At 40.4% G+C, this 26,475-nt stretch overlaps 4 protein-coding genes across 7 annotated transcripts in view; 1 reads left to right on the top strand and 3 right to left on the bottom strand.

Moving 5' to 3' along the window:
* Positions 1-5,444, bottom strand: part of ctbp2a (C-terminal binding protein 2a) — a 112,829-nt gene extending 107,385 nt beyond the window's left edge. The window contains exon 1 of one of the 2 annotated variants that reach the window (XM_046070414.1): positions 5,142-5,444. The gene's annotated coding sequence lies outside the window, so the exon portion shown is untranslated. The remainder of the gene's footprint in view (positions 1-5,141) is intronic. The other variant, XM_046070416.1, reaches the window with a different exon arrangement.
* Positions 5,445-14,521: 9,077 nt separating this feature from the next.
* tex36 (testis expressed 36) lies at positions 14,522-16,868 on the bottom strand. The gene is made up of 4 exons (XM_046071099.1): positions 15,839-16,868; positions 15,613-15,753; positions 15,400-15,474; positions 14,522-15,306 (listed from the first exon to the last, which is right to left on the bottom strand). Exons 1-4 carry the CDS (start codon positions 15,887-15,889, stop codon positions 15,010-15,012), a joined length of 564 nt encoding a protein of 187 aa, XP_045927055.1. The 5' UTR covers positions 15,890-16,868; the 3' UTR covers positions 14,522-15,009.
* A 42-nt stretch (positions 16,869-16,910) lies between these two features.
* Positions 16,911-20,286, bottom strand: si:ch1073-143l10.2 (uncharacterized protein LOC565165 homolog). Of its 2 annotated transcripts, none has more exons than XM_046071097.1 (7): positions 20,053-20,286; positions 19,898-19,970; positions 19,709-19,793; positions 19,394-19,467; positions 18,562-18,813; positions 18,363-18,484; positions 16,911-17,109 (listed from the first exon to the last, which is right to left on the bottom strand). In XM_046071097.1, exons 1-7 carry the CDS (start codon positions 20,138-20,140, stop codon positions 17,036-17,038), a joined length of 768 nt encoding a protein of 255 aa, XP_045927053.1. In that variant the 5' UTR covers positions 20,141-20,286; the 3' UTR covers positions 16,911-17,035. The 2 variants fall into 2 exon arrangements, with proteins under 2 accessions (XP_045927053.1, XP_045927054.1); XM_046071098.1 differs by having other exon boundaries at positions 19,907-19,970.
* Positions 20,287-20,931: 645 nt separating this feature from the next.
* The window catches only part of edrf1 (erythroid differentiation regulatory factor 1), a 15,717-nt gene continuing 10,173 nt past the window's right edge, over positions 20,932-26,475 (top strand). The window contains exons 1-6 of one of the 2 annotated variants that reach the window (XM_046071091.1): positions 20,932-21,552; positions 21,844-22,052; positions 23,211-23,277; positions 23,364-23,489; positions 23,633-23,757; positions 24,662-24,809. In XM_046071091.1, coding sequence (XP_045927047.1) covers positions 21,454-21,552; positions 21,844-22,052; positions 23,211-23,277; positions 23,364-23,489; positions 23,633-23,757; positions 24,662-24,809 — 774 coding nt within the window. In that variant the 5' untranslated portion in view covers positions 20,932-21,453. The remainder of the gene's footprint in view (positions 21,553-21,843; positions 22,053-23,210; positions 23,278-23,363; positions 23,490-23,632; positions 23,758-24,661; positions 24,810-26,475) is intronic. The other variant, XM_046071090.1, reaches the window with a different exon arrangement.

Here is a 26,475-nt window from a genome sequence, read left to right as displayed (position 1 = left end):
AAGTATGCTTTTAACTCCTTTCTCCCCCACACCATGTCCAAATGTCAATGTCACAGGCCCACAATGGGCAAAACTCTGTGTGCCCATAAGTGACTCCCAAAACCCCAACTTCAACTCTTTATTTCACCCTCCCCTTTCTCTCCGTCAGCAAATTTGGACAGAAAAGTTTTCTCTGCGAAGTGGTGCTCAGCAGAATGGCAAACAAACAGAGCCATCTCTCCACTGGCCAGAGCCCACTTCAGCATTTTAGACATCTCTTTCAGTTTACAGCTTGCCTAACATCAGCAGGATGGATCCTCCTGACACAAGTCTATGTCAGCTGGACTGGAATAGGGGCTCTGCCGAGACACAATGGAACCCTTACACTTCCTCCTCGTGCCACCTCCCTCTTGAGACGCTGAGACAGGAGAGAGCGGGCAGGAAGGAAGGAACAAAAAAAAAAAAAGAGGAAATAAAACACAATACATATGCCTGTACTTTCAGTCTGTGTGTGTAATCCTCTTCAGGAAACTTCCCCAGCTCGGACAGAGGGAGCTGGTATCTTCCTCTCTATCTGTTTCTGTCTCTCTCTCCTTCACTTCCTGCCTCTCTTCATTAGTCTCTGGCTCTTCTCTCTGGCTCCAGCAAGGCACAGTCATCCAGGAGGACATTATTAGCTGTCAGCATTAACAACCAGCGTAACAGCAACAGCAGCAGCAGCAGCAGCAGCAGCAGCAGCAGCAGAGTCGGTTTCATAACAATGCTCACAGAAAGCCTCTTCTTTGCCCCAGCGAGAGGAGCAGGCAGTCAGGACAGCCTGCTGCGTGCAGATGGTGCTTTGTCTCTGCTAGTTCCTGCATAAGTGACACACAGACACAAACGCGAGCACACATGTACACAAGCACACAGAGTTGGAAGACGGTACCACCATTCATTCCTAATCATCTGTGGTTTGCATGAAAGTTAATGGCAGATCTGGCTTTGCCAAGCAAAGGAGGTGAGGTGTGTGGGAGAAGCTCAACTCTTTTATTTATTTTTTTTACTGCTGGCACACACACAGAGACACACACACTTTTCTATGTTAGAAAGACAGTGTATTACATCCCTATTAGATCTGCAAACTACACTCCCCCCTTCATCCATCCTAATCCTCCCACCTCCTCACTCCATCTATCTCTGGCATAATGTCCATGCATACAGTTGAGAGCAATTAGGACTTCTTTGGAGGAAAATGGCCAGTCATTAAGGAGGAGCAGGAACTCAAAGTGTGATGGTTTACGCCAGGTGGGAGGCCATTAGACAGCCAAGTCGTATGAGCAAACTCCCATTGTCATAAATACAGGGAACAGTAAACATCATGCACTGTGATGTGACTGCTGCTAAGCACTTTGCTCCAATAACATAATGAGTTAATAATTTAGAGAAATGCTCATGTATGCATCCACAACACAATGTACCCACAGTGACTATACTATAGGCTACAATCGTTCAAATGATGTGGACTTCTTAGCACAGGTGTTACTAACGACATTAATGATGGCTCTGTTCTATTCAAGTGTTCCAGTAAGTCATGACAGTGAGCCAGCATGCATAATACCAGTATCCTGAAACTGGAAGCTTAATGGAAAATTAAGCCATAATTCATTTTATTATTTTCACCTGTGCATTTCCTACCGTGACAGGTCAAAGTGTCTTCTGTGTTCTTCAATTTGAACATAATATATCATATAGAACAACAGAAACTTACTCCGTTTCATTTTGTGGTAAACTGACTATCTTTGAATTGCTGGGCAGACAAAACCAAGCTATTTGAAGATGTCACCATGGGCTCTTGGAACGTTTTGATCTGCCAAAAAGATGAACTGAATGATCAAAAAATATCAGACCAAGAACATGTCACACGTTATTAAAAAAAAATTATTAAAAAAGTAAGTTTAACTAAAAGAGAAAAATTTTGAAGAATTTAAGATCAAAGCTTCATCTTAATTGTCTATACGAGCTGCAAGACTTAATCGGTGACACTCCCAGCCATTAAACACTTACACTCAGGACCACGATCAGCAGGGAAATGATGCAAGCAATAGTGCAACTTATTCAGTTTATAACGCTGGATATAATACTGAACATAATCCATAGACATGATTCCTCAGGTATATGTTTGATTTGACTCAATTAAAAACCCCGTACTATAATTTGCTTGTTTTCTGGCCACTATGCCAGCTGAACTGGGAATGACTATTAAACATATTATTTTGGAACGGCGAAGTTTAGTATGAAAAAATTACTTTGGTTGCACTTAAGCGCAAACAACGGAGGATGTATCTACTTCTCCATATTGTATATATCATATCAGTGGCAGACGAGAGTCCACGCACGCGCACACACACACACACACACACACACACACACACACAGGGACTGAGAGAGTCCTGTATCTTCTAAGCACACTGTGCAAACAGGCCTTATCAGTGAAGAGCATCAGACACCTGCTGCTGTCTGGTGCAGTCCACGTCTCCCAAAACTATCTCTCACAACCACAAATAAAAACGCCTGACTGAAAAGCAACGGAGACACAAGAGAGCGTGTTAGAGCATGCAAGAAACAGGTGCACCAATTACACTACACGCATTTTAAAATGCCTGTTCTTTGAGACAAAACTATTACCAGCCAGCATGAGAGAAAGAATAACTGAAGTTGTACTGTATCATGAACTGTACGCTCATCATTGTAATGCCTCTGAAGCAAGTTCTCAAAGTGCACTACTTCACAACACAATCTTTGTTTTCAACATCAACGCCTTAATATAATCTGAGAAACACGTTTTAAGATATCTAAAGATCTGTGTGACAGAAATTCAGCAGGACTTTTAAGAAACAAAGAACACTGTTTCACATTTTATCATGAAACTACGAAAGCAGAAGCTAATTAGCTTTAGTTCTTTAAAAAAATAAAACACACACGACTCTCAAATAAAAAAAGCAAAGCTAAGAATTACTCAATAAAAGATGATTTGCAGCCATGTCAAAAAAACCTGCAGTATAAATCCTAAATCCTCCTTGCTCTGTGATTTTGCAAAGCAGTGTGTTTGAGTGACATCAGGCTGTGCATTTTCAGCCTCTTGCAGATGGCACAGTGTAATTTCACACCCATTACCTCCTCTCCACAATGCATAGCAAAATCACATGACAGTAAAATCCTCTCAAACCAACTCCTATGGGAACTTTTAGAAGCCGTTAGTGGCCTGGCCATTATGGGAATTCTCAGAAGAGTTCACAAGAGCTATTTCAGCAGCGTCCAAATTACTGTGTTAAATGGAGTATTAGGCTCTGAGAATATGATTAACCAATTGTAATTCCTCTGCTTCTGTGACTTCAAAACAGGCAGTCAATTCATGATTCAGACATTTATTTCGTTGCTGTGTTTCTAGCCCTTCCTTTTTATGAAGATATCATGTCAACAGAAAAAGGACAAGGCAGCATGGCAAGAAAGCGGTCTCACAAAATAACCATAACAGGGATTCTCTGTCCAAAGAAAGCCACATACCAAATGAGCGAGTGGTGAGCAAAGTGAGAGCCAGCACCTGTGCTTTCAAAAACCATCATCTTTTCCTGCATCTGTGTACTTGCTCCCCCTCTTATCCCTCCGCTAGCGCGTTATAATACAGCAGAAACACACAAATGAGTCCCTACACAAACATGTCGTACAGCAGATCAGCCATGTACAAGAGTGCTCCCTACAAGCACAAATCATGTTCGTAATCACAGTACCAGTCACCAGGGAATATCTGTTGAGGCAAATGAGACTCCTGATTTCCAATACGAACGCATGCGCGCGCGCACACACACACACACACACACACACAGGCAATAACACTGATAGCTACCATGTGCATGATATCATACATATTAAAGCCTTGGTTTTGCATTTTCTTGCCATTTTCCTCCTCAGCGATAAATCAAAAGGGCTGATAGGAGCTGCCATGTACATCGTGATGCAGCTGCTACTGCCTGTGATGTGTTTGCCTTGGGAGGCCAGCTTTCATATCTGAACCCTTGCAGGACACAAAGACGTGAGAGAAAGTTCAACCCCCAGCGGAGTTGAAGGTGGAGGATGAGTGGAGAGAGCGCGAACAGGGAGGGTGATGATGCAGGTGGGACGTCTGGGAAAAAGGGAAACCCCCCTAAGCAATAACAAACTAAGAAGTCCTACTCTATCTTTTGCATCACCAGCAAGTGATGTATATTTTGAAGGGTAAAGACACATAATCAAAGCAGACTTCTTGGGATGATCACATGTTCTAGTAAACGTGGCGTTTCAAATGCAAAGGGCAGGCGCCATGGCCTGCACATTTTTCACAAAGGCCTTTTCTCTGCGGGCAAGCTCCACTCAAAGTTCCCCTGCCTGTAGTGACAATGCCCATGGGGAGGCGGGGGGGTGGGGGGGGAGCAGATGTCCGTTGCCAGCAGCACATCTGCATACAGCCTCAATCCCCACCCCTTCACTGGCCAGACAATGGAGCCGCCCTCCTCCTCCTCCACTTGAAGCTTTCCTCCACTGGAGCCTCCAAATGCAGTAAAAGAAAAAAAGAAGAGAAAAAAAGGAGAGTAGAGAGAGTTGAGAACCAATGTCCACTGTGCCAAAACTGTGAAATGGAAGTATTATACTCCTGTTTCCAAATGTGCAGGTGCTCATATGAATGCCTGATTGGGTCACTAATTAAACACTCATAAATTAATAGGCTCCAGATGATAAGTGAAGTTCAAACTGGATTTGTGTGGTTATACACATGAAAGAAATGTTGCAACGAACAAAAAAAACACACTTGTACCAAACTTTTGATCAAACTCTAAGTGCATGTCAATATTCTTTATGATTTGAAATGTATTTCTAAAAAGGAGCTCATTATTGATCTTAATTGGATCCTTAATATGCCCACCATTACCTTATTACTGCCCAGCTCATTAGGAACTTAATAAAGCCAATCGCTACATCACTATCAAGTGGAGTATCGGCTAATGTCTAGTCCCACCCTCCCTTGTCCCTCCTTGCCGATGGCGCAGGGACACATGGACAGCGACGCGAGTATAGCTTTCAAAACTACACCCCGGTGGAGCACACACTGAAATATTTCACACCACCTTTGCAATAATCTTGAATCCTACCTCGACTGGATGTTTACTGAGAGTTCAAACGTCGGCTTTGGGGGCTCCAGAAATAGCATCGCAGGCTACGCATTTCAAATTCGCTTGTTATCTCGGATTTGGATAATGATCCACCTTTAGATGACATAAAAACTTAATCCTGAACGCAACGGGACAATCTCCGGCGCTGGGAAACGGTGCCTGGTGTCGGTTTTTACGGGGGGAAGTAGCCTCGGCTTTCGGCGTGCCTGGTTATCCTGCTGTTTACTTATACGGTTCATAAACACTCCTATTCTTTTCCTCCTGCCAGAATTGAGAGGTGTGTATCAGTTTGCTTTTCCTTTTTTTCTCTCGCTTTTTTGAGTGAGGCGGAGCCTTTGCCCACTTCTCCCTCACACAACCACACGCAGACACACACACATTCAAAGGGGCTCTCGCGCGCGCACAGCACAGATGAGAGCCACTTCTTGCAGTTGATGGAGAGATGGGACAGTGGGAAATTTCGAGAAAGGCGATTTGTGATTGTGATGTGTCCTATTAGACTCGATTGTTGGTTGTTTTTTCCCCCACTGTAATTTAATGTTTTGGCCAATCAGATACATAGGCCTATAATTTTATCAAAAAATGTAAATTATAGATGAAGTCTATCCTAATGCAGTACTCACATATCCACATGTAAATTAGTTACACTTTTGGTTTTTTGGTTCCTGTAATCAGAGCATATCTACTGAGTTATGTTTTTGGAATTTTTGTTTTTGGAATCAGCCAATCCATTTTTGTGTAGACTTCTTAAAGTTCTTATTAACTAACTTCAGATTATTTACTAAACTGAGGTGCGCCATTAAAAACAATGTAGCCTGTTTAGCTAGTTTAGATTTTAGTAGGCTAATGTGTAAATTGGTTGCCACAAACAAGCACCCTCCACTCAAAAGCAATATGCTAACTTACCTAAGCTACGCATAACAAGAAGGTTACTCAAGCATCATGCTGTAACATAGCAAACAATATATTAAACTTAACTCAAAGCTGGTTAGCCGGTTATATATTAGCATGCTAACGTTATTTTGTCAATTGGTTCAGGACAAATATGAAAATATTGTGAAAATATTTAGCAACAGCTAATCCCTACGTACAAACTAGCTAGCGTTAGTTTGTCTGGTGAAACCCATTAAATGTGTGTAAATCAATTTTTCACTTAAAAAGTGTTTTAACTAGCTAGGAGGCTATAGTGAGCCCAAGTCATGACATCAAGGGTTTTCTTTACATATTCTACAACAAATTAGCATCCACTACAGCTCATGGCATTAGAAATTGTAACTTTCAGGATTTTAACAAAGTCAAGCAATTACTTTGTCAGCACAGAAATATGCAAACAATACAGCCCCCATGAAAATGTACAAGCACAGCAGTGCAGGTACTTCTCATGTAATTACTTATATATAAAATATATAGGCCTAGTCCATGTAATTTATGTTACCTCTTTATGTGTTTGTCTTAAGGTTTTCCTACTTCTGGAACAGAACCCCCGAAGTTCTGGAGTTAACTAACAGCTTGTGAAGGGTTTGAAAAATGGTGAAAGCCTTATTTGAAAAATTTAGAGGGAGCTCTAAAATATTGTAATATTTGGTGCCACTGTTTCTTTCTGTGTAGTGTGAAATTTTTCTTGTATATTTAGGTTCCTGAAATTTAAGTTATCTTGCTATATTTTCCTTAAGACCAACATTTGAGGCTGTGGGCATGTTCAAAATCGTCATGGGATGCAACCTATGTCTGGTCTATATAAAAAAGTAACACAACCCATTGCCTGTCCACTGTTCATTGGCAATTGTTTCTTCATGGAGAGTGATTAAAAATCACTGCAACAGATTATTTGTTATTCCAGGATAAATATTCTCAGTATGAATTGAAATGTATTTATAGTGTATTTTTGCACATAAGCGGCTGCAAACATTTACAGTATCTCACAAAAGTGACTACACCCCTAAGTGAAAATGTCCAAATTGGGCCCAATTAGCCATTTTCCCTCCGGTGTCATGTGACTCATTACTGTTATAAGGTCTCAGTTGTGAATGGGGAGCAGATGTGTTAAATTTGGTGCTATCGCTCTCACACTCCCTCATCCTGGTCACTGTAAGTTCAACATGGCACCTCATGGCAAAGAACTCTCTGAGGATCTGAAAAAAAGAACGGTTGCTCTACATAAAGATGGCCTAGGTTATAAGAAGTTTGCCAAGACCCTGAAACTGAGCTGAGGCATGGTCGCCAAGACCATACAGTGGTCCAACAGGACAGGTTCAACTCGGAACAGGCCTCACCACGGTTGACCAAAGAAGTTGAGTGCACGTGCTTAGCGTCATATCCAGAGGTTGTCTTTGGGAAATAGACGTATGAGTGCTGCCAGCGTTGCTACAGAGGTTGAAAGGGTGGGGGGTCACCCTGTCAGTGCTCAGACCATACACTGCATCAAATTGGTCTGGGTGGCTGTTGCCTCTTCTAAAGATGATGCACAAGAAAGCCCACAAACAGTTTGCTAAAGACAAGCAGAGTAAGGACTGGATTACTGGAACCATGTCCTGTAGTCTGATGAGGCCGAGATAAAGTGTGGGTACCAATGTTCAGAGGGAGCTATGGTTATGTTCTGGCCTTGGCTGTAAGTATTCCTGTTAGGCAGACAGACTGAATCACTGAGTTCATTTCTCCTCTTCATGCCACAGGTGCAGATAGCAGCTACTGCAGCTGTGCCTTGATGTCATGCTTTAAACATGCAATCTCTAGTCTCCCTTGTTTTAGTTCCAGTCTCAGCAGTAGAATGATTGTGGAACCTTCATTCATTCACACAGTAGTCCCGGCCATGTAACACGGCACAGATGCAGAGAGCAACTTTGGATTTCCTGGTTGCTTCACTCTGCATACTTTTCCAACACTTCCATCACATCATAGGCTTTGAATAGAGCTTCCCACAAAGATGAAGAAAATCACCAATAGCAATAGATGAATCATTTACATACCTTCTATTCTGGATCTTGCTATCGGTTCTACACCATGTACCCTGTGTGTGTGTGTTTGTGTGTGGTCCCAGGCCTGGGGGCTCTTGGCCCTGTCCTAGTGCATCTTTCCCTGTGGTCATTTTGTCCCCAGCACAATGTAACTACTGGGCATGAACCCAAACACTCCAAAGACCAACACAAGCCAACAGGGGACACCAACTGAAGCATATGTTTTGCAATTGCAGCAGAGGGGATGGATGACAGGGGGAGGAAGAGACAGAGGAAAGTGTTTGAATCACTGCCATGAAGTTGTATCTATAAGTCAAAATTTGATTTAGATACAGGCATCTTTTTCCCCAAATAAAACAACAAAATAAAACAATACCAGACACAGATGCACTTAAACTATTACCAAACCAAAATGTGAAAATCTAATGATGAAGACCAAGTAGATGATGCAATGTATTTTTTAATGTTGTGAAATGACATGTGTGATGAAGTATGTAACATATATGTTGGGTTCCTAAATCTATTAGCCATGGCAGAATTCCCCTCTTTTTGTCATTTTGAATATAGGCCTATAAGTTGTTTCCAAATCTGCTTTACTGTTGCAGATTTAATCCTACAAAAACCTGTGTTTGCTAATTATAAGCTTATCATCTGTTGTGTTTACTATAGGTTGCTTAGTAAATCACCTTACTGTGCTTTATTTGTCTCTGTACAATTTCAAATCTCTTCAACTCCTGCCATTAGCATAGGAGTGTGGTTATACTGAATCAATACAGTCCTGAAAATGACTAAAATGTTCATCACATTAGGGTTTGATATCATGATTTGCTTTTGTTTAGACACTAGTTGTTAGAAGATGACAGTCAACACACACACACACACACACACACACACACACACACTCTAATCTGTTCACTGTACAGTGCGTATTTGAGAGGATCAGTAGTGTGCTCCTGCATATTTCTGCAGAAAGACATTATTTCTTCCCTCAATTCCTTCTGGCAGAGATCTGAGTGTTTGACCTTTTTAAAATGCAAAGCGATTCTTCTACTCCAGAGAGTGAACGGGAGGCTCATGATTGTGCCACTAAATTTGAGGGACTTAATGCAGTAACTCACAGAGAGGGAGAGCTGTTCTGCACCTGCTGAAGTCGAGACTTGGTTACGGGGATACAATAACATCTCCAAGGGTTATGTTAATCCTTAAAGACGGGTTATTCTTATGCTGCTCCACTCGTTACCTCATTTCAATGAATATTTCACTGCAACCTTGAATCAGTCTCTCATGCTTAAATCACTTTATTGAGTAGCATTTCCTTTTACTTGGTGCTGTATGCATACTATAACACTTTCTTTTGCTTTACAGTCTCTAATATCAATATAAACTGCCTTTATTCATTCAGTCCAACCATTCATCCGTCTTTTATTCGATCAAATAATCTATTTCTATTCAAAATAACCTTGTATATGTCACTATGGACAACCCCGCCACCTCTGTAGTGACCTCACTCATGATTTTAGATAAACATTTCACATCATTTCACATGTTTTCTCCTTCTTGAGAAAAACTGCAACATCACTACCAGGGCACTTATAATTATCAACAGCTAAAAAGTGGAGATCATGTTAAAATGAGATTAACAACTTGTGACACACGCTACATATGGGATATTGTAATGAGCAGCTCATGGGAGTGTAATTTACATTTGATAATGATGTCAGCTTGTTAAGAGTGTGCCATTGTACTATATGTACCTCCTTCACTAAGTGTGCATACGGTGCAGCAGCAAAATGTCTCTTAACATTGCTTTTGAAATGACATAATATGATTCAAACAAAGCCACACAATACCACTCTGACCGCACTCACATCTAATTATATTCCACCACATTAAGGCCTCTGACACATTCATCGCAGCCTTTAAAAGACATTCATTGGCTTATATTTATGCCTCCAATAGAATGCAAATGAGGCAGATTTACCCCTTTGACTGGAGAATAAGTGTGAAAACACTTAATTAGACTTGTTGTGAGGTCTTTGTGTGTTTTTGCTTCCTTCAACAGCAGGAAATAGAACACTGTGAATGTTTATGTGAGATGCGCAGTTTTCAAGGCTGACTGCATGAACCGTAGATAGGGCATGTAATGGACCTGAAAGCAGGAAGTTATAGAGTAACATCTGAAAAACAACAGCAGTCTCCATACTTTACACAGAAAGCAGCAGCCGAAGGACGCAGAATTTAAGCTAAATTGTCTGAGGTGTCACTTTGTTTAAGTTGCACTTGTCTCATCCAATTAGAGGAACATGTCAAATGTGACTAACTTCACTTGTTGACATATTTTTTCATCAGATTCCTGAAATAACAACCTCCTTTTGGACAACTATGAGAGACAGTGTAAAGAAGCAGATTCTGCGGTGTGTGTGGTCGGGCTCCTGATCTATAAATCAAAATATATGTATCCATTTTACCTAATGAGATTAACAGGCTGTGATGCTGTGGCTATGAAGGAGCAGACAAGAGGAAACTAAAAGGGTGGAGCTTCTTAAGTAGTGATGAAATACTTGGTAATATTGTACAAAAGTGGCAAGCCAAACTGAGCCACTGTGTGTTTCTGAGCGGAGGATAAAAATGTCCATTCGTGTCGTCTCAAGGTTGCCTCTGCATTTTGCCCCTTACTCTGAATTTATAACAAATAACAGAAGCAGAGAATCCAAAATACTGTTTATGCTTGAAAACATTTGACATTTAGCTAGTATCTCATTTCAAATGCTAAAGACATCGGGCGTAAATGAAACCAATCAATCTTTTTTACTCTTATTTAGCACAGTTTTGCTATTTAATCACAAGTTACAAACTGCCACCGTCTGGAATGTGATTTTCTTCTCTAAACTATGCATGATAAATTCATCCATCCTTGTATAAACTATTTTCTTGTTCTCTCTCGGGTGGGATACTTGTTCAGGCTGCTGCTTGTAAGTCTTTGCTTAAAACCCGCCTAATGTAATTATACACACCACCTACACACAAATTAGCATGTAAACTGTGTCGGAGGTTTGAAAAATACAGGAATGAATGTGATTAAGTGCAAGGAGAGGTCTGATCTTTTGAGGCAGTGTTTGTGCAGCACTCCTCGATTCCATGATGCTGGGCCTGCAACATGGGAAGCAGACCAAAGCAGGACTGCAGCAACAAGCTCTCCATTTAAACACATGTTCAGTACCACAAATACACACCCGCAGAGCTTCGTAGCTGAGCTTTAGCAGGGGAGCTCTTATCACAACTGAACAAACTCCTAGAGTGATGGGAATGTTCTCAGGATGTTATCTTGTCCTCTGTGGAAATGAGATAGCCAGCCACCTTTATCACTACCCTCAGACTCTGGAGGGCCCCTGACCATTACGGAACAAGGACCATAGGCTGGCAGGGGACACTAACCACTAACGAAATAAGTAGTGCAAGTGGAATGACTGTCAGGAGATTGGAAGGAGTAACCCAGTGTAACCCAGGCCAAGGAAGGCTTCTCCTGAAGGCCCTTACGGACTTTACAGTTATTATTTGGACATGATTCTGAGGGGGAAGGGGTTTGAGTCTGAAAGGTCAGTCACCAAAAAGGATATAAGAGGAGAGGGGGGAATCTAAACAAACAGGGGGAAGCTAGACATTAGTTACAGTATAATTGGCAAAAGAATAAACAGAAAAATGTTTGAGCTATGTGATTTAACAGCAGCATCTCCATGGCAACTCCCTTTTCAAGTCACATCCTTAATGAATAGGTAATGGTCAAAATGCAAAATGCACAACGTCAGAACAGATGCCAAAACTGACATGAAAAAAACTAACATTTAGATAGATTTTGTTTGACAAAAAGTGATTTGGCTGTGCACACAACAGAGTATGTCAAAACAGCACAGCAGCCTCTTTTTTGAAAAGAACACACACGCACGCACACACACAAAAACACGCACACAATGCATCAGGGTAACACAAATCTTCCTTCTGTCGCTGTCATTTTGACTGTCTGGCAAATCCACCTCCTGTTTTGAAAGCTTTTTTTTCTCTTACAGGTGCAAAACCTCTCAACTCAACACATCAAAGAGACACATGCACCTGCGAATAAATCACAGCAAATGGTAAGAATCCAGACTAGGGCCTCCTAACACCAAAGAGGTAGGATTCAAAGTGTCTAATTTAATATTCATGAAGTGCAAGGCTTTAGTGGTTGAATGCTTGTTTACTGAGATGTGTCTTTTGTCCTTGCGAGAAGGCTTGATATTCCACCAAGTAAGTGTATTTACATATACTCACGGCTTTGCCTCTACATGATAAAACACGCGTATCTTGCCTAACATGGCACTTCCAGTACACACAACCACATACTGACTATGATTGACACACAATTTCAATGCGCTCTCCTAAGAGTTCTCACTCCCCTGTGAAGTATTAAAAGCCTTACTGCTATTCTGACAGCGCTAATGAGAGTTTCTGATTATGAAGTGTTGGTGGCTTCCATGCGGAGGAGTTGTTCAAGTCGTAGCAAGTCCAAAGGAAAGCGTAGTCTGCAAACTGCACCCACAGGGACAGAGGTGGCAGACAACCAGTCAAGACCAGACAGAACCAACTGTCTAACACAAGGCACAGGTGTTTTTCTTTAATAAACACTCTTTAAAAAGTGTTTTAGGTTAATTTGTTTTAATCTGACAAACAAAAATGTATAGCAACGATATACAGTAGGCATCTGTATCAGTGACATGGCAAAGATGGGGTTAAAATAGAGCTGGTAACCTTTTCCCCCCCATCTGTGCACCTGTTTGTTTTATCAAAGGTATGGTCATTACAAACCCCTCGCCCTGCAGCTTGGTGTCAGTTGTGCACCTGCAGGCAACAATGTGTGCGACATTCTCAAAGTGAAATCACAAAGGATGGCAGTTCCAGATGGATGTCTAACAGCTTTCTTGTCTTGCTATATGAAAAACTATGAGATGTCACCTTTGAAAAGTGAAACAAACTCTTACAAGGTCAGTGCTGCATGTGAATCAGCTAATTACTATTGCTGAAAGAAAGCTTGTGAGAAAAAACTATTTCCCCGGTGGGTACTTACAGTAAAGCAAGCAGCTGGTCAGAATGTACTCTGGAGAAAACATCAGCTATTGGAGAGAGATGTTGGGGATACTCTTCTCTTAAGTGCTTTTCTCTGAGCAGTGTTCTCTGTTATTCGCTCCCACGCTTTCTCCTGTCTTGTATGGAAAGCACACACACACACACACACACACACACACATCCATCCCTTTCATCCCCAGGGGTGAAACTAACCCATGCATTATGACTCAAATCAAGCTTAATTTATTTCACATGCTCTAATTTAATGTCTTCATGTTGATATGCATTGAATAAAAATAGCAGAATTCTTTTATTTCCTCCCACATTTTCTCCAGAGCATGCACAATACACGGGGGTTTTGGTTATTATATTCTCACACAACTTGGCTGTTGAACAACTCGTGGATCATCAAGCCTACTGATTACCCATGCACACCTGCCGTCCTCTGCTGGCAAAACTGTGAACTACTGATGTTTTTTTATCACAATATCCCAAATGTCCCTCAAGGGGCTCCTCCAGTGGCCCCTGATAGAAATGAAATAATGACTATCCATGATTGTGTTTAGACGCTTCCATTACCTAAAAGTGTATTGCTCCTATTTTGCTCTTATTTTCTCACCTACAAAAAGGCCCGCACAGTAAAATACTACACTAAATTATACTTAATGTTAGTATATTAAGTGTGCTTTCAAATACACTCATGATTAATGCACTAGGCTAAATGTGCTAATTGTGACATACTAAAATGGTGCTTAGTATAAATATATTTAGGAAGATTTAACATATACTTGACTACATTAAAGTGCACTTGACAATGCTATATTAAGATACCATTAAAGGGGATGTAAATTGGCTCTGGAAAGTCTGATAAAATACCTTCAGTGACATAAGTTGAGGTAGCATTAGTTGGGTTTAAAGACTAAAATTGTCAATATGAAATAGAATCTGGTGGTGTGGTGTTAGGAAACGATGAGTTTACATCATCATTTACTGTAGCCTGCACCTCATCTCTGCTTGATGCTAGCATGCAGGCTGCATTAGCCACTAGTAGCATAACACACCCGAATGACAGAGCTGTGGGTGGTCGAGTTGCATTGTGTGCAAGGTAGGCACAAAGACAAGGTAAAGAATGTGTGGAATCAAAAAAAAAAAGATATATTTTGCTGCGATTCCGATACTTACTGATAATAAAGAACTGTCCAGTAAAGTTAGGATATATTGGCCTCTGCTGCTTCATTTTTGACACTTCTGACAATCTGGCTTTTGTGAGTATCCCAAATTAATAAGGGTAATGCCAAATCAAAAGAGTCGCTTTAATCCATTTTAATAACATACCTGAAAGAGTAATTTGACACTGACACTTTACTGACTTTTTTTTACGTTACATTTCAAGTAGCCTACATACAGATTATGTGCGTAAAAGTATATTTAAATACAGGACAATTTACTACATGTCTCAAAATAGCATCATCAAATCCACTTAAACACAGTCAATTATATAATAAGATGTACTGATTATATATATTGTTAATTTACTAATAATTTACTTTAAGTGGATTGTTCACAGTCCACTTTCCAGTCTATTTGGATTTGTTGTGGAATAAAATCTGGTTTGTAAAGTTCCTAATTTTCCCTATTTGGAATATAACTGTCAAAATACTCCAGGCTTCTCCTAACAAGAGAAAATGCTATCCGACGTTCCTAATTCAATGCTTTATTTGACAGCAGCACCCTCCGGAAAGTTCGCTGGACCCTCTCTATGCTATGCCATCTAGTGCCCTAAATGTAGGAGCATCTTAGGGTTTGGAAGGTGCCAGCCCTTGCAGGTTCTCTGAGGGGTCAGAGTCGTGTCGTCCAAACCACATGAATGGCTCCCCTGCTTGTGCCAAAGCTGCCTCTGCAGACTTCTGCTTGTGGTTGCGGGGGAACCTTCTGGTGCTGGTTGGAACATTAACAGCCTGCTTCACCACAAAGTCAGTGTGGTAGATGTTCCCCCCAATCTCTTCAGTGCTGCTGTCAGCTGCGTCATGGCAAAGGCAGAAGTGGGTGTTGTGCTGTCTGTGATCTTCAAGACACTTCCTGCGTCCCACACCCTGTAATATACCAACAGGATACAGAAAAGATAAGGTTTCCTTTCAAGGAGTTATGTGGTGATGTATCTGATCTGAATTTCTCTTCATACTCACATGAGTGAAGATAGAGATGTTGTCTTTCAAAGCATACTTGTTGTCATGGTCTGAGAATGGATATTCTCTGGGTTCCTGAAAAGAAACATATTGGAAGAACAATTTGCTGAACACAGTGTAATTGGATTAAATGAGAAGGCTCTTTCTATCTCTGCAGAAAAGCTTCGATAGGTAGCCCCACCAAACACTGTATTACCTACTGCAGATACACACCTGCTGAGTTTTCCATTTTGGATAGCGCTTGAAGTTGAAAGCCTGAGGCAATGATGGTTTAACCTGAGTCAGCATGATCCCAGTGCTTGTACAAGTCTCACGATTCCTTGTCTCATTTTCTGGTAAAACTGGATGAGCAAACTGAGAAGAAAATTGAAGAAAAGCCAGGTTTGAATGTTACAATCTGTAATGATTTGATTATGTGATGAAATAAAGTATTTCTTACCCATTTGCCATCGTTGCTCATTGAAGAATACCGCTTCCCACCTTTTACCATTTTAATAGTCCAAGTCCACTGAGTACACCACACACAGTCCAAGTTAACAACTAATGCAAACACTGGTGACTATGGAAACGTGCAGCAAACAAACAACCTGAAATGTGATCTCAATTTGCCATGGAGATGTGGAACTGGAATTCCGACAGGAAAAGAAAAAAAATATTCATAATTGTGACTGTAATATTAAAATACAGCAAATGAATTATTTAAATGTACGATGTGGAATTTTCGTGTCTTTTACCCAGTTTGTTTGTTTGTTCAGGACCTCAGAAGCCAAAATGACTGCAATGAGTGTGGTCAAGAATTAACATAACATACATAACTTTGTTTTCAATCAGGAACAGTTTCTCTGATGGATGACAAAGTGACAGAGAGGCAGTTCACTTAAAAACAAACAAAATTAGAGTATAAGTGACTTTATTTTTTTAAACACTTGAAATAGAAAAACAACACTACATACTTACAACAGAACAACATCTGGGATAGAATTCGGTTTTTCTATTTTAATAAGAAATGTTAATTATTCAAAAGTAATTTTAAAATAGAGTTTAAAAGTAAGGTTATTATTATACGAGGTTATTCAATTATTTTCAAATATTTTTTTTAACTGAGGAAGTTTGCAAATAAACAAGAGTTACAAGTTGAAATAGTCACTATAACTAAGCCAGCAACAACACCAGCCTCTGCAATTTAAATGATATGAACTAGATGAGCAGAGGTTGTTCTAAATTGTCAAATTAGAACAAAGTGCACATGTGATAGGTTAACTGTAGTGTACTTGACATTTCTTGGGGAAAAAAGGGGTGATTTTAGTTAAAGCAGCAAACATACAGTTAGGAACTCTAGCAAAGTATAAATTAAACAATATATTTAGAGCCTATAATATAAATACATTTTTAGGAGCATTAACAAACATATATAGTTAAGAAACCATTTGTCATAACACTTAAAGTTACAAGGGGGGTGTGGGGGGGGGGGGGGGGGGGGGGGGGGGGGGGGGGGGGGGGGGGGGGGGGGGTCAACTCCATAGTCATTGTTCTGACATCTCGTAAGGGCAATTCATTTTATAACTACAAGCACTGGGGGAACCAGAGGGGTAATCCTTGAGCTTAGAACAGTCATCTGCAGGATCCCATGGGAATATTAGACTTTTGACACAGCTGAGACATGGTTGTGGTCCAAGAGAGCCCGGTGTATATCTGTTGTATTATTGATCCCTGAGGACAAGAGGAGCGCGACAAAAAGGTTGAATTACATGTTTTAGGTTACACTGAACACACAGCTGAAGAGGGTGCCATCCATTCCTTCTGCACAATTAGATGTGAGGGTCCTGGCGAGGACAGTAGACAGAAATACACCAAGGTCATCAAACTCCCGCCACCACCACCTCCCCTTAATTATTTGACTTTTTCATGTTTTACTTTATTGTAACTGTATTCTGTTATAACTGTTGTATTATAGTTTCTGTAACTTTTATGTCCCAAAATGAAGGTCTAAGTGTAGTTTCAAAGCCTTATCAAAACTGCCAGGTATAAAATTCTGTTGTTTATAGAGAAGGCCATTTAACATCGATACTTTTTTTGTTGATGCTGACCGAAACGGGACGTTGCAAGGAGTATCAAAAATCAATACTGTCTTGGTCAGATACTTTTACTTGTTCTTTGATACAGTAGTTCCTGATTTTGAAAATCAATCAAAAGTTTTCTAACAATCGAGTATATTTTATTTAACACTCATATTCCCAATGTAGTTCTTTTTTTCCTTTCTTATTGGCCTGAAAGTAGTCAAAAGTACATCAAGTTTAGACAAACAGGAATCAGCCTGCAAAATACCCACCCTCCATGTTGATATAGCCCCCAAATTCTCAGAAGAAAACACCAGGGACATGACATATTGGGACATCGGGGTTAGCTAAGGGCCTGTTCCTGATGATCACGTTAAAGCACAAATAATGCATAAAAAAGGCTACCTCCTGCGTCCAGGTCCAGTACCAATTTAAACTTCATAATAAAGTGAAGGTGGTTAGATTTTGCTGCCTTAATGCATTATCATCATGACTCCTTTGAAACTGCAGAGCCAGAGAATCCTTGAGGTAGTTGGACCTGTCAGTTGGGGTTGAGGACAACATAACCTCAGTACTGTACATGAGGCACTTGATAGCTTTGAGCGGACTTCGGCCATTGTTCTCTACAAGCCCACTGAGTTATTTGATGAAGGCTAAATGGGCCTTCATCAGTGCAATTAGTGCTTCGTTAATCACGATAACTATTCACCATTAAGGAGCTCTTTTTATCTTGACCTCATCAACTACACCGTGTTAATTAAGAGGGTCATAAGGATGATCTCCATGAAGGCTATTGGTGCCTACAAGGATCTGTGTGCAGCACTTAAGTAATGGTTTTAAATTAAGAGGCAGCCTCGTATCTACTGCATTATGCATTAACATTTTGAAGAGAACGCTGATTCTTACTCTGAATGACTGATGGACACGTTTCTGTTGTACCACTCCAAGAGCTCGTCACTATGGGGACATGCTCTTTTCTCATTTCCCTATGGAGGTGCTTCTTCAGCTGTTTGGCCAAACGTTGCCACCTGGTGAAACGCAGGGATCCTTATGTTATACATTCTTATTTTGGAGCTTTGAGAGATCAAACTGTCACTTCCCTTACCTTTCCTGTGTGTCGTTGTACTTATTCAACCTGTCTGCCTCCTCCCTCTTCTCCTCCATCCATCGTTGTAAGAGTTCTTCTTTCTCTCTCCAAGCCTGTGCCAACTCTTCCTTTAGTCCTTTCTGCGCCGAACGCACGGCTGCCAACTCTTTGGATTGACACTCTGCGGTGAACTCATATTCTGAAAGGGTCGCCTTCAGGGTTTTGCTCTCTTTAGCCAGAGTAAGAGCCTCTCGATGGTATTGGGACACACTGAAACAGCCAAGAGATGAAATGGCAGATATTGTATTACATGATTGTACCTTTGATCACCTTGTGGTATTGTTACTTCAAACTGTAAGATGCTGGATTTTAAATTCATCCACCAAATGGCTAAAGCGGGATTTATGCTTCTTCATCACAGTGTTTTAGTGGCCCTGCCACTGAAACACTAGATGTAACCATATTAAAATTATTTTATTTACTTACTTAGTAACATACATGGCAATTATGGGAAGGTTTTCTTTGAATATACTGTAAATTCTGCATTTCTTCAACTTGCCTTATGAGGTCTGCTAGGAGAATATAATGTGAGGGACTGTACAAAATTCATTGGGATCGGGAGGGAGGCTGAATCTTAGGCCTATATTGCATTTAAATAAAGATCAAGGCCATCCCTTGCATAATTAATATTTTCTTTGGAAAAAAACTGCTGCTCCCTATTTTAGCGAAAAGAAACGCCAAATAATAATACTCATTCATTTTTCTAAGGTGTCTAAATATGACCCAAACACCCAGAGGGCTTAGCAAACAATGTTGATTTGTCTTTTAGGATTATGCTCAGTTGAATTACCGTGACTGCCAGTACTGCAGTTCAGCCTCTTTCAGATACAGGACGGTGGTCAGGTCGGAGACAGTCTGAGACAGCTGGGAATTCAAGAAGCAAAGATCCTTTGATTGAATGGTGAATTTCACAAGTTTAAAGGTCTTTCCCTGCTGTAATTTAGCCAATGATAATTTTACAAGATTAAAAGGCACCTAATGCTATCTATTCATTCACTTTCTGATTATCAGAACAAATATTTGTGCAAACTGCTACTGCTTAAATGATTGCTGAAATGTCTGATGCTATGGTGTTTCCCATTGAATTTCTCTTCATTTAACCCACCTTTTCTGACAGATGTTCACTCTCTCTCAGTTGGAGTTGAAGGAGACTGGTGTTTTTCTCAACTTCAACCCCACCTAGTTCTAAACTGGAAATAAAAACAAAGTGTACAGATTTAAAACAAACAAAAAATCAAGCTTTGAGCATCCAGATCAATAGTAAGGCCAAATATGGGGTGAAGTGAAATCCTACATTTCTAACCTCTTCAACTCAACTTCATCCAAAATTTGTTTGCGAACTTCAAAACGTTCCTCCAACTGAGACACTAGAAATAAAACAGACATATGTCCTTGGATGAAGACAGTGATAACATCATTATTGCAAAGACCGAGAAAGGACAATCTTACAGCTTGTGAAAACGCCAGCGTATGGGAGTTTCTCAGTTTGGTCTCTCTGTTGCAGTCGAGCACGAACGTGATTCTTCCAGCTTCCCATTGTAATAAACTTTTGGCTATACTAAATGTCCGAAAGCGTCGGAGTTGCTATAGTTTTCAGGTCCCATTTGATTTTGGCGAGGTCGAAAACGTCGCCAGCAGCACAGGAACGAACTGCCTGTAGCAACGTTTCACAGCTCCTCCCTGTTCGGTCAGTCAGCTGCTTGACCTTATATAACCTCTGACCTTCATCCGATCCACTGCCTATATAATATAATATAACTACTTTCTCACTTTTGTACTTTTGTGAGCTGCAGGTATAGGTAAGCCTACTACTTACTTTGTTATAAAATCTAAATACTTTGTTATTTGTTTGTAGCTTATGCATATAACTACAAACAAAAAACAAACAAACCACTTAATGAGCATTTTTACTTTTGTTCTTTACTTTGTGTCGCAAATGTTTTCCTTTTAAAGGGTATTTTTAGATTTTTTTTCAGATATAGCTACTTCTTCATAAATAAAATATCTCAATACTTCACTTCCTCTATCACTCTATATGTTTTTTGTAATTTAATTTATTTTAATTAAATTTAATATATATACTTTTCGCTACAATAAATGTCCGTAAAAGAATAACTAAACAAAATACATGCAACACATAGGAAGGCAACATGTGAGTAGATTTCAAAATAAAATACAGCAGAACAGAACAGAATGTACTCAGTCTTTCTAGAAAGATTTGGCAGCTGTGAAAGTACTTCCGGTTCATACATTTGTCTCCATCAATCACTCACGAATGCTGAAATATTTCATGTAACATAAGCTGATATTCTACGTTAGAGACGGCTAAAGGATATCGTGTCTTTTTTTTCTAAGATGCGGATTAATTACGGTTGTCGAATTAAGAAATATATTAAGTTTAGGACGGTGAAACCGGAAGTTGTTGTTTGCTCGGTGCTCGCACTAACTTGTGCTCTGACAACAACAGACTGGCTGACTGGTAAAGAAGAGAAGAAGCTGCAGGCTTATTCAGCTAGTTAAGTAAGGGCTACACATTACTTATGCTAAAAAAAGCGACAACAGCCTCTCATGTGAGTGTCGTTTAGCTTTAATTGAACAACCGTGTTGTGTGACTACACTTTTTTTAAAATTTTTTTACAGCTCTAAGTCAGGGTTGCTCTTTCGAGGAGCTAAGTTAGCTTGTCAAGCTAGCAAACTAGTGACACGAATAACTTTATTGACATAATTGACGCATCTCGCTTGTTGTCTAGCTAATGTGTACATTGTCCATGAGTTGTCAATACCATGGGTATGTTGTGTAGTTATTAAAAATTGCCAGTGTTTGCTGGGTTGAACGGACGTGTGTCCAGTATGAGCGCATCAGCTGGGGACAGAGAGCCTGGGATCCCCTTGGATAATGCAAAGGAAGAAATCAGTGGCCCTACCTGCACAGGAGAGAGCAGCAAACATGTAAGTAACTACACCGAGCAGAGAACAAAGAGACGCTATTTCACGGGCTGTTCCTGTACAAACATGGTAGTTTTCTATGTAAGATGGTAATAGATGTGTCTTCCTATCCTACAGTTGGAATGGTAAGATAGTAGATTTACAGATTCACCAGACACAGTCAGCTGTAGATGCAAATTAACCATGAAAGCTGTTTAATAGCCAAAGGTCCTTGTAGAAGGACCAGACTCTGAAACCAACTCCAACCTCAATCAGTGATGCCTGGTTGCATGTTTTACTTTTGTTATCTTGAAGGACTCTGCAGTATGCACAGGCAGCAGTGAAATAAAGAGCCGCGCTGTTGTCAAGTACTCTGCTGCCCCACCTCCTACCACCTATGCCTTGCTGCAGGAGAAGACAGACCTGAAGCTGCCTCCTGCCAACTGGCTGAGAGAAAACCCCCAGCTTGGCAGCGCTGGCACCACTATATTAGGGTCCAGCAGCAAGAGCAAGCCTTTCTCCAGGTATAATAATTTCATTAGAAATACCGTTACTTGATTTATTACTGTGGTGTCAAACTATGTTGCTCTTTGTAGAGAAGTATTTGCTTATTAAAGGCAGTAAGCTTTCCGTTCTTTACGTGAAGATAGCAGTCTTTTAAACCACGTAGCCACCTTCCTGTTCCCATAGTGGTGGGACAAAACTGTAAAACAATCCCTAACAGTCTTGTATGATTGCTGACAACTCGTATGATATTAATTACCAAAGTATAATCTGGAAAATGGTGTTTGTTTCTAGGTAATGCCGGTGGAAACGAGGGAGATGAGTTTGTTGTGTATGTAGAGGAACGTTACTCTAACACAACAAACTCCTCTCTCCAACTCTGTCTCACGTTTCCACCGTCGTCTTCCTGAAACAACTCGCCTCTTACGAGGTTTCACAGTGAGAATTGTCCTTGATTGAGCTGTCAGTTTCTTGTTACAAACAAAGGGTGTCATCGGGAGTCACTCGTAGAGATCCTTTCCATTATGTTGTCAGACACCTCCTATAACACTTTTGAGAGTGTCAGTGGCAAAAAGAAGCACTTTTTGTGGACATTTTGCCCCAAAGAAATACATTGCACACATATATATATATATATATATATATATATATATATATATAATTGACAAAATATACAGAAATCAGAAACAGCTTTATTGCAAGTAGTTTTTACACTTACATGGAATTTGCTTTGGTGGCTAGGTGCGTGAGATATATATATATATATATATATATATAATTGACAAAATATACAGGTTATAAAAGAATAATAAAGACTATGCACAATATGGCATTTAATTATTTATCTGTTTAAAAATGTTTCAAAATTTTTTTTATCCTTTAAACACCTTTTAGTGTGGACAGTGAGGGCTCAATAAGATTTATGTAGGCTTTAATTGTATTCACATTTATACCACTGCCTTGGATAACTTCTTGCTGCATTGCTGAAAGCGCTAATAATCCCTAATCAGCTGCATTTATATTTTGGTTTTCAATGGGTAAGCCATGGATGCTGATTCATCAGTGGAAGCCTTTTCCTGGCCATTGAATTTCTGTAAATCATTAATCAACCTGACCCTAATCCACATCACCATTTGTAAAAACTCAGTAGTGATTAAGTGCCTTTTCTTCTTTTGCAGTTTTGGGATGGCTTATGATTTCATTGACTGCATCGGGGATGATGTTGACGTGGTATCAGACTCAGAGGTCTGTGGAGCTGCTGCAAAGCTAAACATTTCTTTCTTTTTGTGCACATAACACCTGATGTTAACATTGCTTTCTGTCACATTCAGAACATCAAGAAGCTATTGAAAATTCCCTACAGCAAGTCCCATGTCAGTATGGCCGTTCACCGCGTAGGGAGGACATTGCTTCTGGATGAGCTCGACATTCAAGAGCTTTTCATGAGATCTTCTCAGGTACAGCAGGGCATATTCCAGACTTTTTAGAGTCAAGGAGAGCCCCTATTCCATTACGAGGATTTTTGTATTTAAATGTTTCCTTTTTGAACTTTTAAGTAAGTTTTTAAGTGACTGTGTTCTCCCTGCTATGTGTGTTGTAGACAGGAGACTGGACATGGCTAAAAGAGTTTTACCAGCGACTAATTGATCAGAAGTGGCAGAGGAAAAAAAAGAGTAAAGAGCACTGGTATCAGAAAGCAATCCTGTCAAAGTTCCTCTACTACAGGTGAGTAATTGGCATTAATCAAAATATTAAAAAAACAAGTAGGGCTTTTTATTGGAGTGAAGTTATACTTAATTTTAAAGAGGTCATATTATGCTTTGTGGCTTTTTCCCTCTCCTTTATTGAGTTATATACCTTTTTTGTGCATGTAATAGGTTTGCAAAGTGAAAAAGCCCAAAGTCCACCCCAAAGGGAGTTACCATCTCCCACAGAAAACACTGCTCTGAACTGCCTGAAAACGGCTCATCTGTAGTCCAGCCTTTTCCTTTTGTTGTCTGTGACGTCACAGCAAAATGCGCATCATAATGCTCATCTAGCGGCTAGTCCGACACGCCCTCAACAACACCGGTGGCTCTACTGCCTCTCCTCTCCCTTCCAAACATTAGCTACCCTCCAGGCAGTCAATAATCATAAAGTTGTTACCGTGATGTAGAGGCAGAGCACAGTTAAAACTTTATGGATGAAAGATGCATTTGTTACATATTAATAACTCACCACTCTGAAACTCTTGCTCCAGTCCATGTTGCTAAGCTGGTAAGGGGATATACAGCTAAGCCGAAGCCGTGTTTACCGGCTTCTCACGACCCCCCCTACTCTGCTTCTGATGAGCTAGTAGTCCCTAACTAGGAACTGCGCATGTGCAACTCCTAACAAAGATCATGTAAAGGCAAGATGTATCACTCCACGGCTAAAACGTGTGGAGTGTTCAACACACAGGGTGAAAAGAGGAACTGCGGCAATGTGCAGTATGACAAAAATATGGTGTTTTTTGAAAATGAAACCATGTAAACCTGTTCTGGTACAACCCTAATATAAGAATTTGACCCTGAAAATGAGCATAATATGACCTCTTTACAGTGCATCTTTTTCTGTCTTATCCCATTACAACGTCTGTGTTTCCCTCCAGTATAAATGGTGATGGTGCTGCAGAGCCTGTACCAGACAACCTGAATGAAGGGGAGGAGGAGAACGGGGCGGAGGAGTTCAGTTCTTCATGGCCCACCGCCTTCACCAGCGCACCGTCTGATGCAGAAGAATCAGATGCTCCCAAGGAGGTACAGCAGGGATGTGATTTTTCCGGATTAACCTGGAATTCCGTATTTTCCGACCTGAAAATCTGACCCATGTGAATCATGCAGATCTGTAATAAAATAAAGAAGGGCGGGGGTTACAGGAGCTGGCCGAGTGAAATGGAGAGGATTTGAGGACATTTACAGGCTGATGTGTGTAAAGTTTTCTTCCTTTCCAAGTATCAACAAGGATGTTTGTCTGCGTTCAGCTGCCCATTCCACACCTACACAGTGGATACCACAGTCGCTCTCACGCATCAGTGGTAGCGTGTTGGGCAGTAATACTGTAATATTTCTTTTCCCATTAAAGAGTAATGTAACGTATTACTATTTCCAAAACAGTTTTTATTATTAAAGTTACTAATCCAAGTAACGCTGCGCTACTAAACGCGACCGCGCTGCAGCTCAGCAGCACAGGACCTTATGTTGTTTAAGTCAGCTGTTAGCCAAAACTAAAGGAAGACTGGGGAACAGGGAGAGAGAGGTAGCCTATTTTCGACAGCTGTAAGCAACATTATTGCCATTATTGTGTCACAGTCAATGCAAATACCATTGTCATCCGTTGTAAACTTTGTGCCACCAGCAAAAAACTTTCAACCGCGAACAGTTCTGCATTTATACTTAGGCTAATTGAAGCATCAGCTAAAGCAACACAGCAACGTGAAGCTCAGAAAAAAAACTCCGGCCGCTGCTGCCAGTGATGCTTGGACTCATCAGGAGAGCCTGGCGTTCTTTCATCCAGTAATAAGTTGCTAAGTTAAGATTTTTTAAAGGAGTAGGCCTAGGCTATATGCTAAGTAACTAGTAGGTAATATTATTTCTGAGTAACTTTCCCAACACTGAGTTGACAATAAGGATCGGATAAATTGGGTATGTTTTGATTATTGCTTGTTATAGGCTATGTCTAATGTTTACTTTGACTTTGTTGTCAATTGATCAATCATATAGCCTATATACACTTTGCTGTATGAATGGTTGCGCTTTAATTCGTCCTTATGTTAAAGGTTTTGGCTTATATAAATAAATTATAAATTCATTTATTGTGAATGGTTGTTGCGGGGTTTATATAAGGCCTTTTCAGACGGCTTTGATCTGTGGAGTCGCTCTGCGCTCCTCATCAACAGACAGGCAAACAAGCACTCCGCGAGGTAACCATGGCAGCGGCTTCTGTGTAACTGGGGTGATCCCGTGAAACTGTCGCGGTCATTCTTGTCTCATGCACACGCCCGCCCGCTGCCAGAGTTGAAATGTTTTTCCTACAGTTTATCAATAGACTGAGACTGATCTGACTGTTTGATCTAAGTTTCCTGAAGAATATAACTGTTTCTTTAACAGTTAGGCCACCAGGTCTTACACAGGCGACAACCTTTGCTGTTGTCTCTTATTCATTAAAAATAATCTATTAACTTCAACTGAACTAATTTGAAAGTTAGTAGTTATATTATTTAGTTATAGACTCAATTATTTCATAAAAATGAATACAAAATAATAATTATTAAAGAGAGGTTGCGATGGGACAGTGTATTGGACACTTGTCTTTAATTCCCACTGCAATACATCCACCAAATAAGTTATTGTCATGAGTCCTGCATTACCATCTATATTTTATAATAGAGCCACCTCCAGTTTGATCCGGGGGGGGGGGGGGGGG

Source organism: Micropterus dolomieu, linkage group LG15 (assembly GCF_021292245.1).
Source record: "Micropterus dolomieu isolate WLL.071019.BEF.003 ecotype Adirondacks linkage group LG15, ASM2129224v1, whole genome shotgun sequence".
Lineage (NCBI taxonomy): Eukaryota > Metazoa > Chordata > Actinopteri > Centrarchiformes > Centrarchidae > Micropterus > Micropterus dolomieu.
This window is presented reverse-complemented; position numbering and strand designations above follow the sequence as displayed.

Bases quoted from the DNA above. Each gene is read 5' to 3' on its own strand.
- si:ch1073-143l10.2 (XM_046071097.1), bottom strand. From the start codon at position 20,140: ATGGGAAGCTGGAAGAATCACGTTCGTGCTCGACTGCAACAGAGAGAC. The intron at 19,971-20,052 runs GTAAGATTGTCC...TTTTATTTCTAG, and splicing joins CGCTGGCGTTTTCACAAGCT to TGTCTCAGTTGGAGGAACGT. The intron at 18,485-18,561 runs GTAAGGGAAGTG...GCGTTTCACCAG, and splicing joins TACAACGACACACAGGAAAG to GTGGCAACGTTTGGCCAAAC.
- tex36 (XM_046071099.1), bottom strand. From the start codon at position 15,889: ATGGTAAAAGGTGGGAAGCGGTATTCTTCAATGAGCAACGATGGCAAA. The intron at 15,754-15,838 runs GTAAGAAATACT...TTTTCTTCTCAG, and splicing joins TGAGCAACGATGGCAAATGG to TTTGCTCATCCAGTTTTACC. The intron at 15,475-15,612 runs GTGTGTATCTGC...GTTTCTTTTCAG, and splicing joins CAAAATGGAAAACTCAGCAG to GAACCCAGAGAATATCCATT.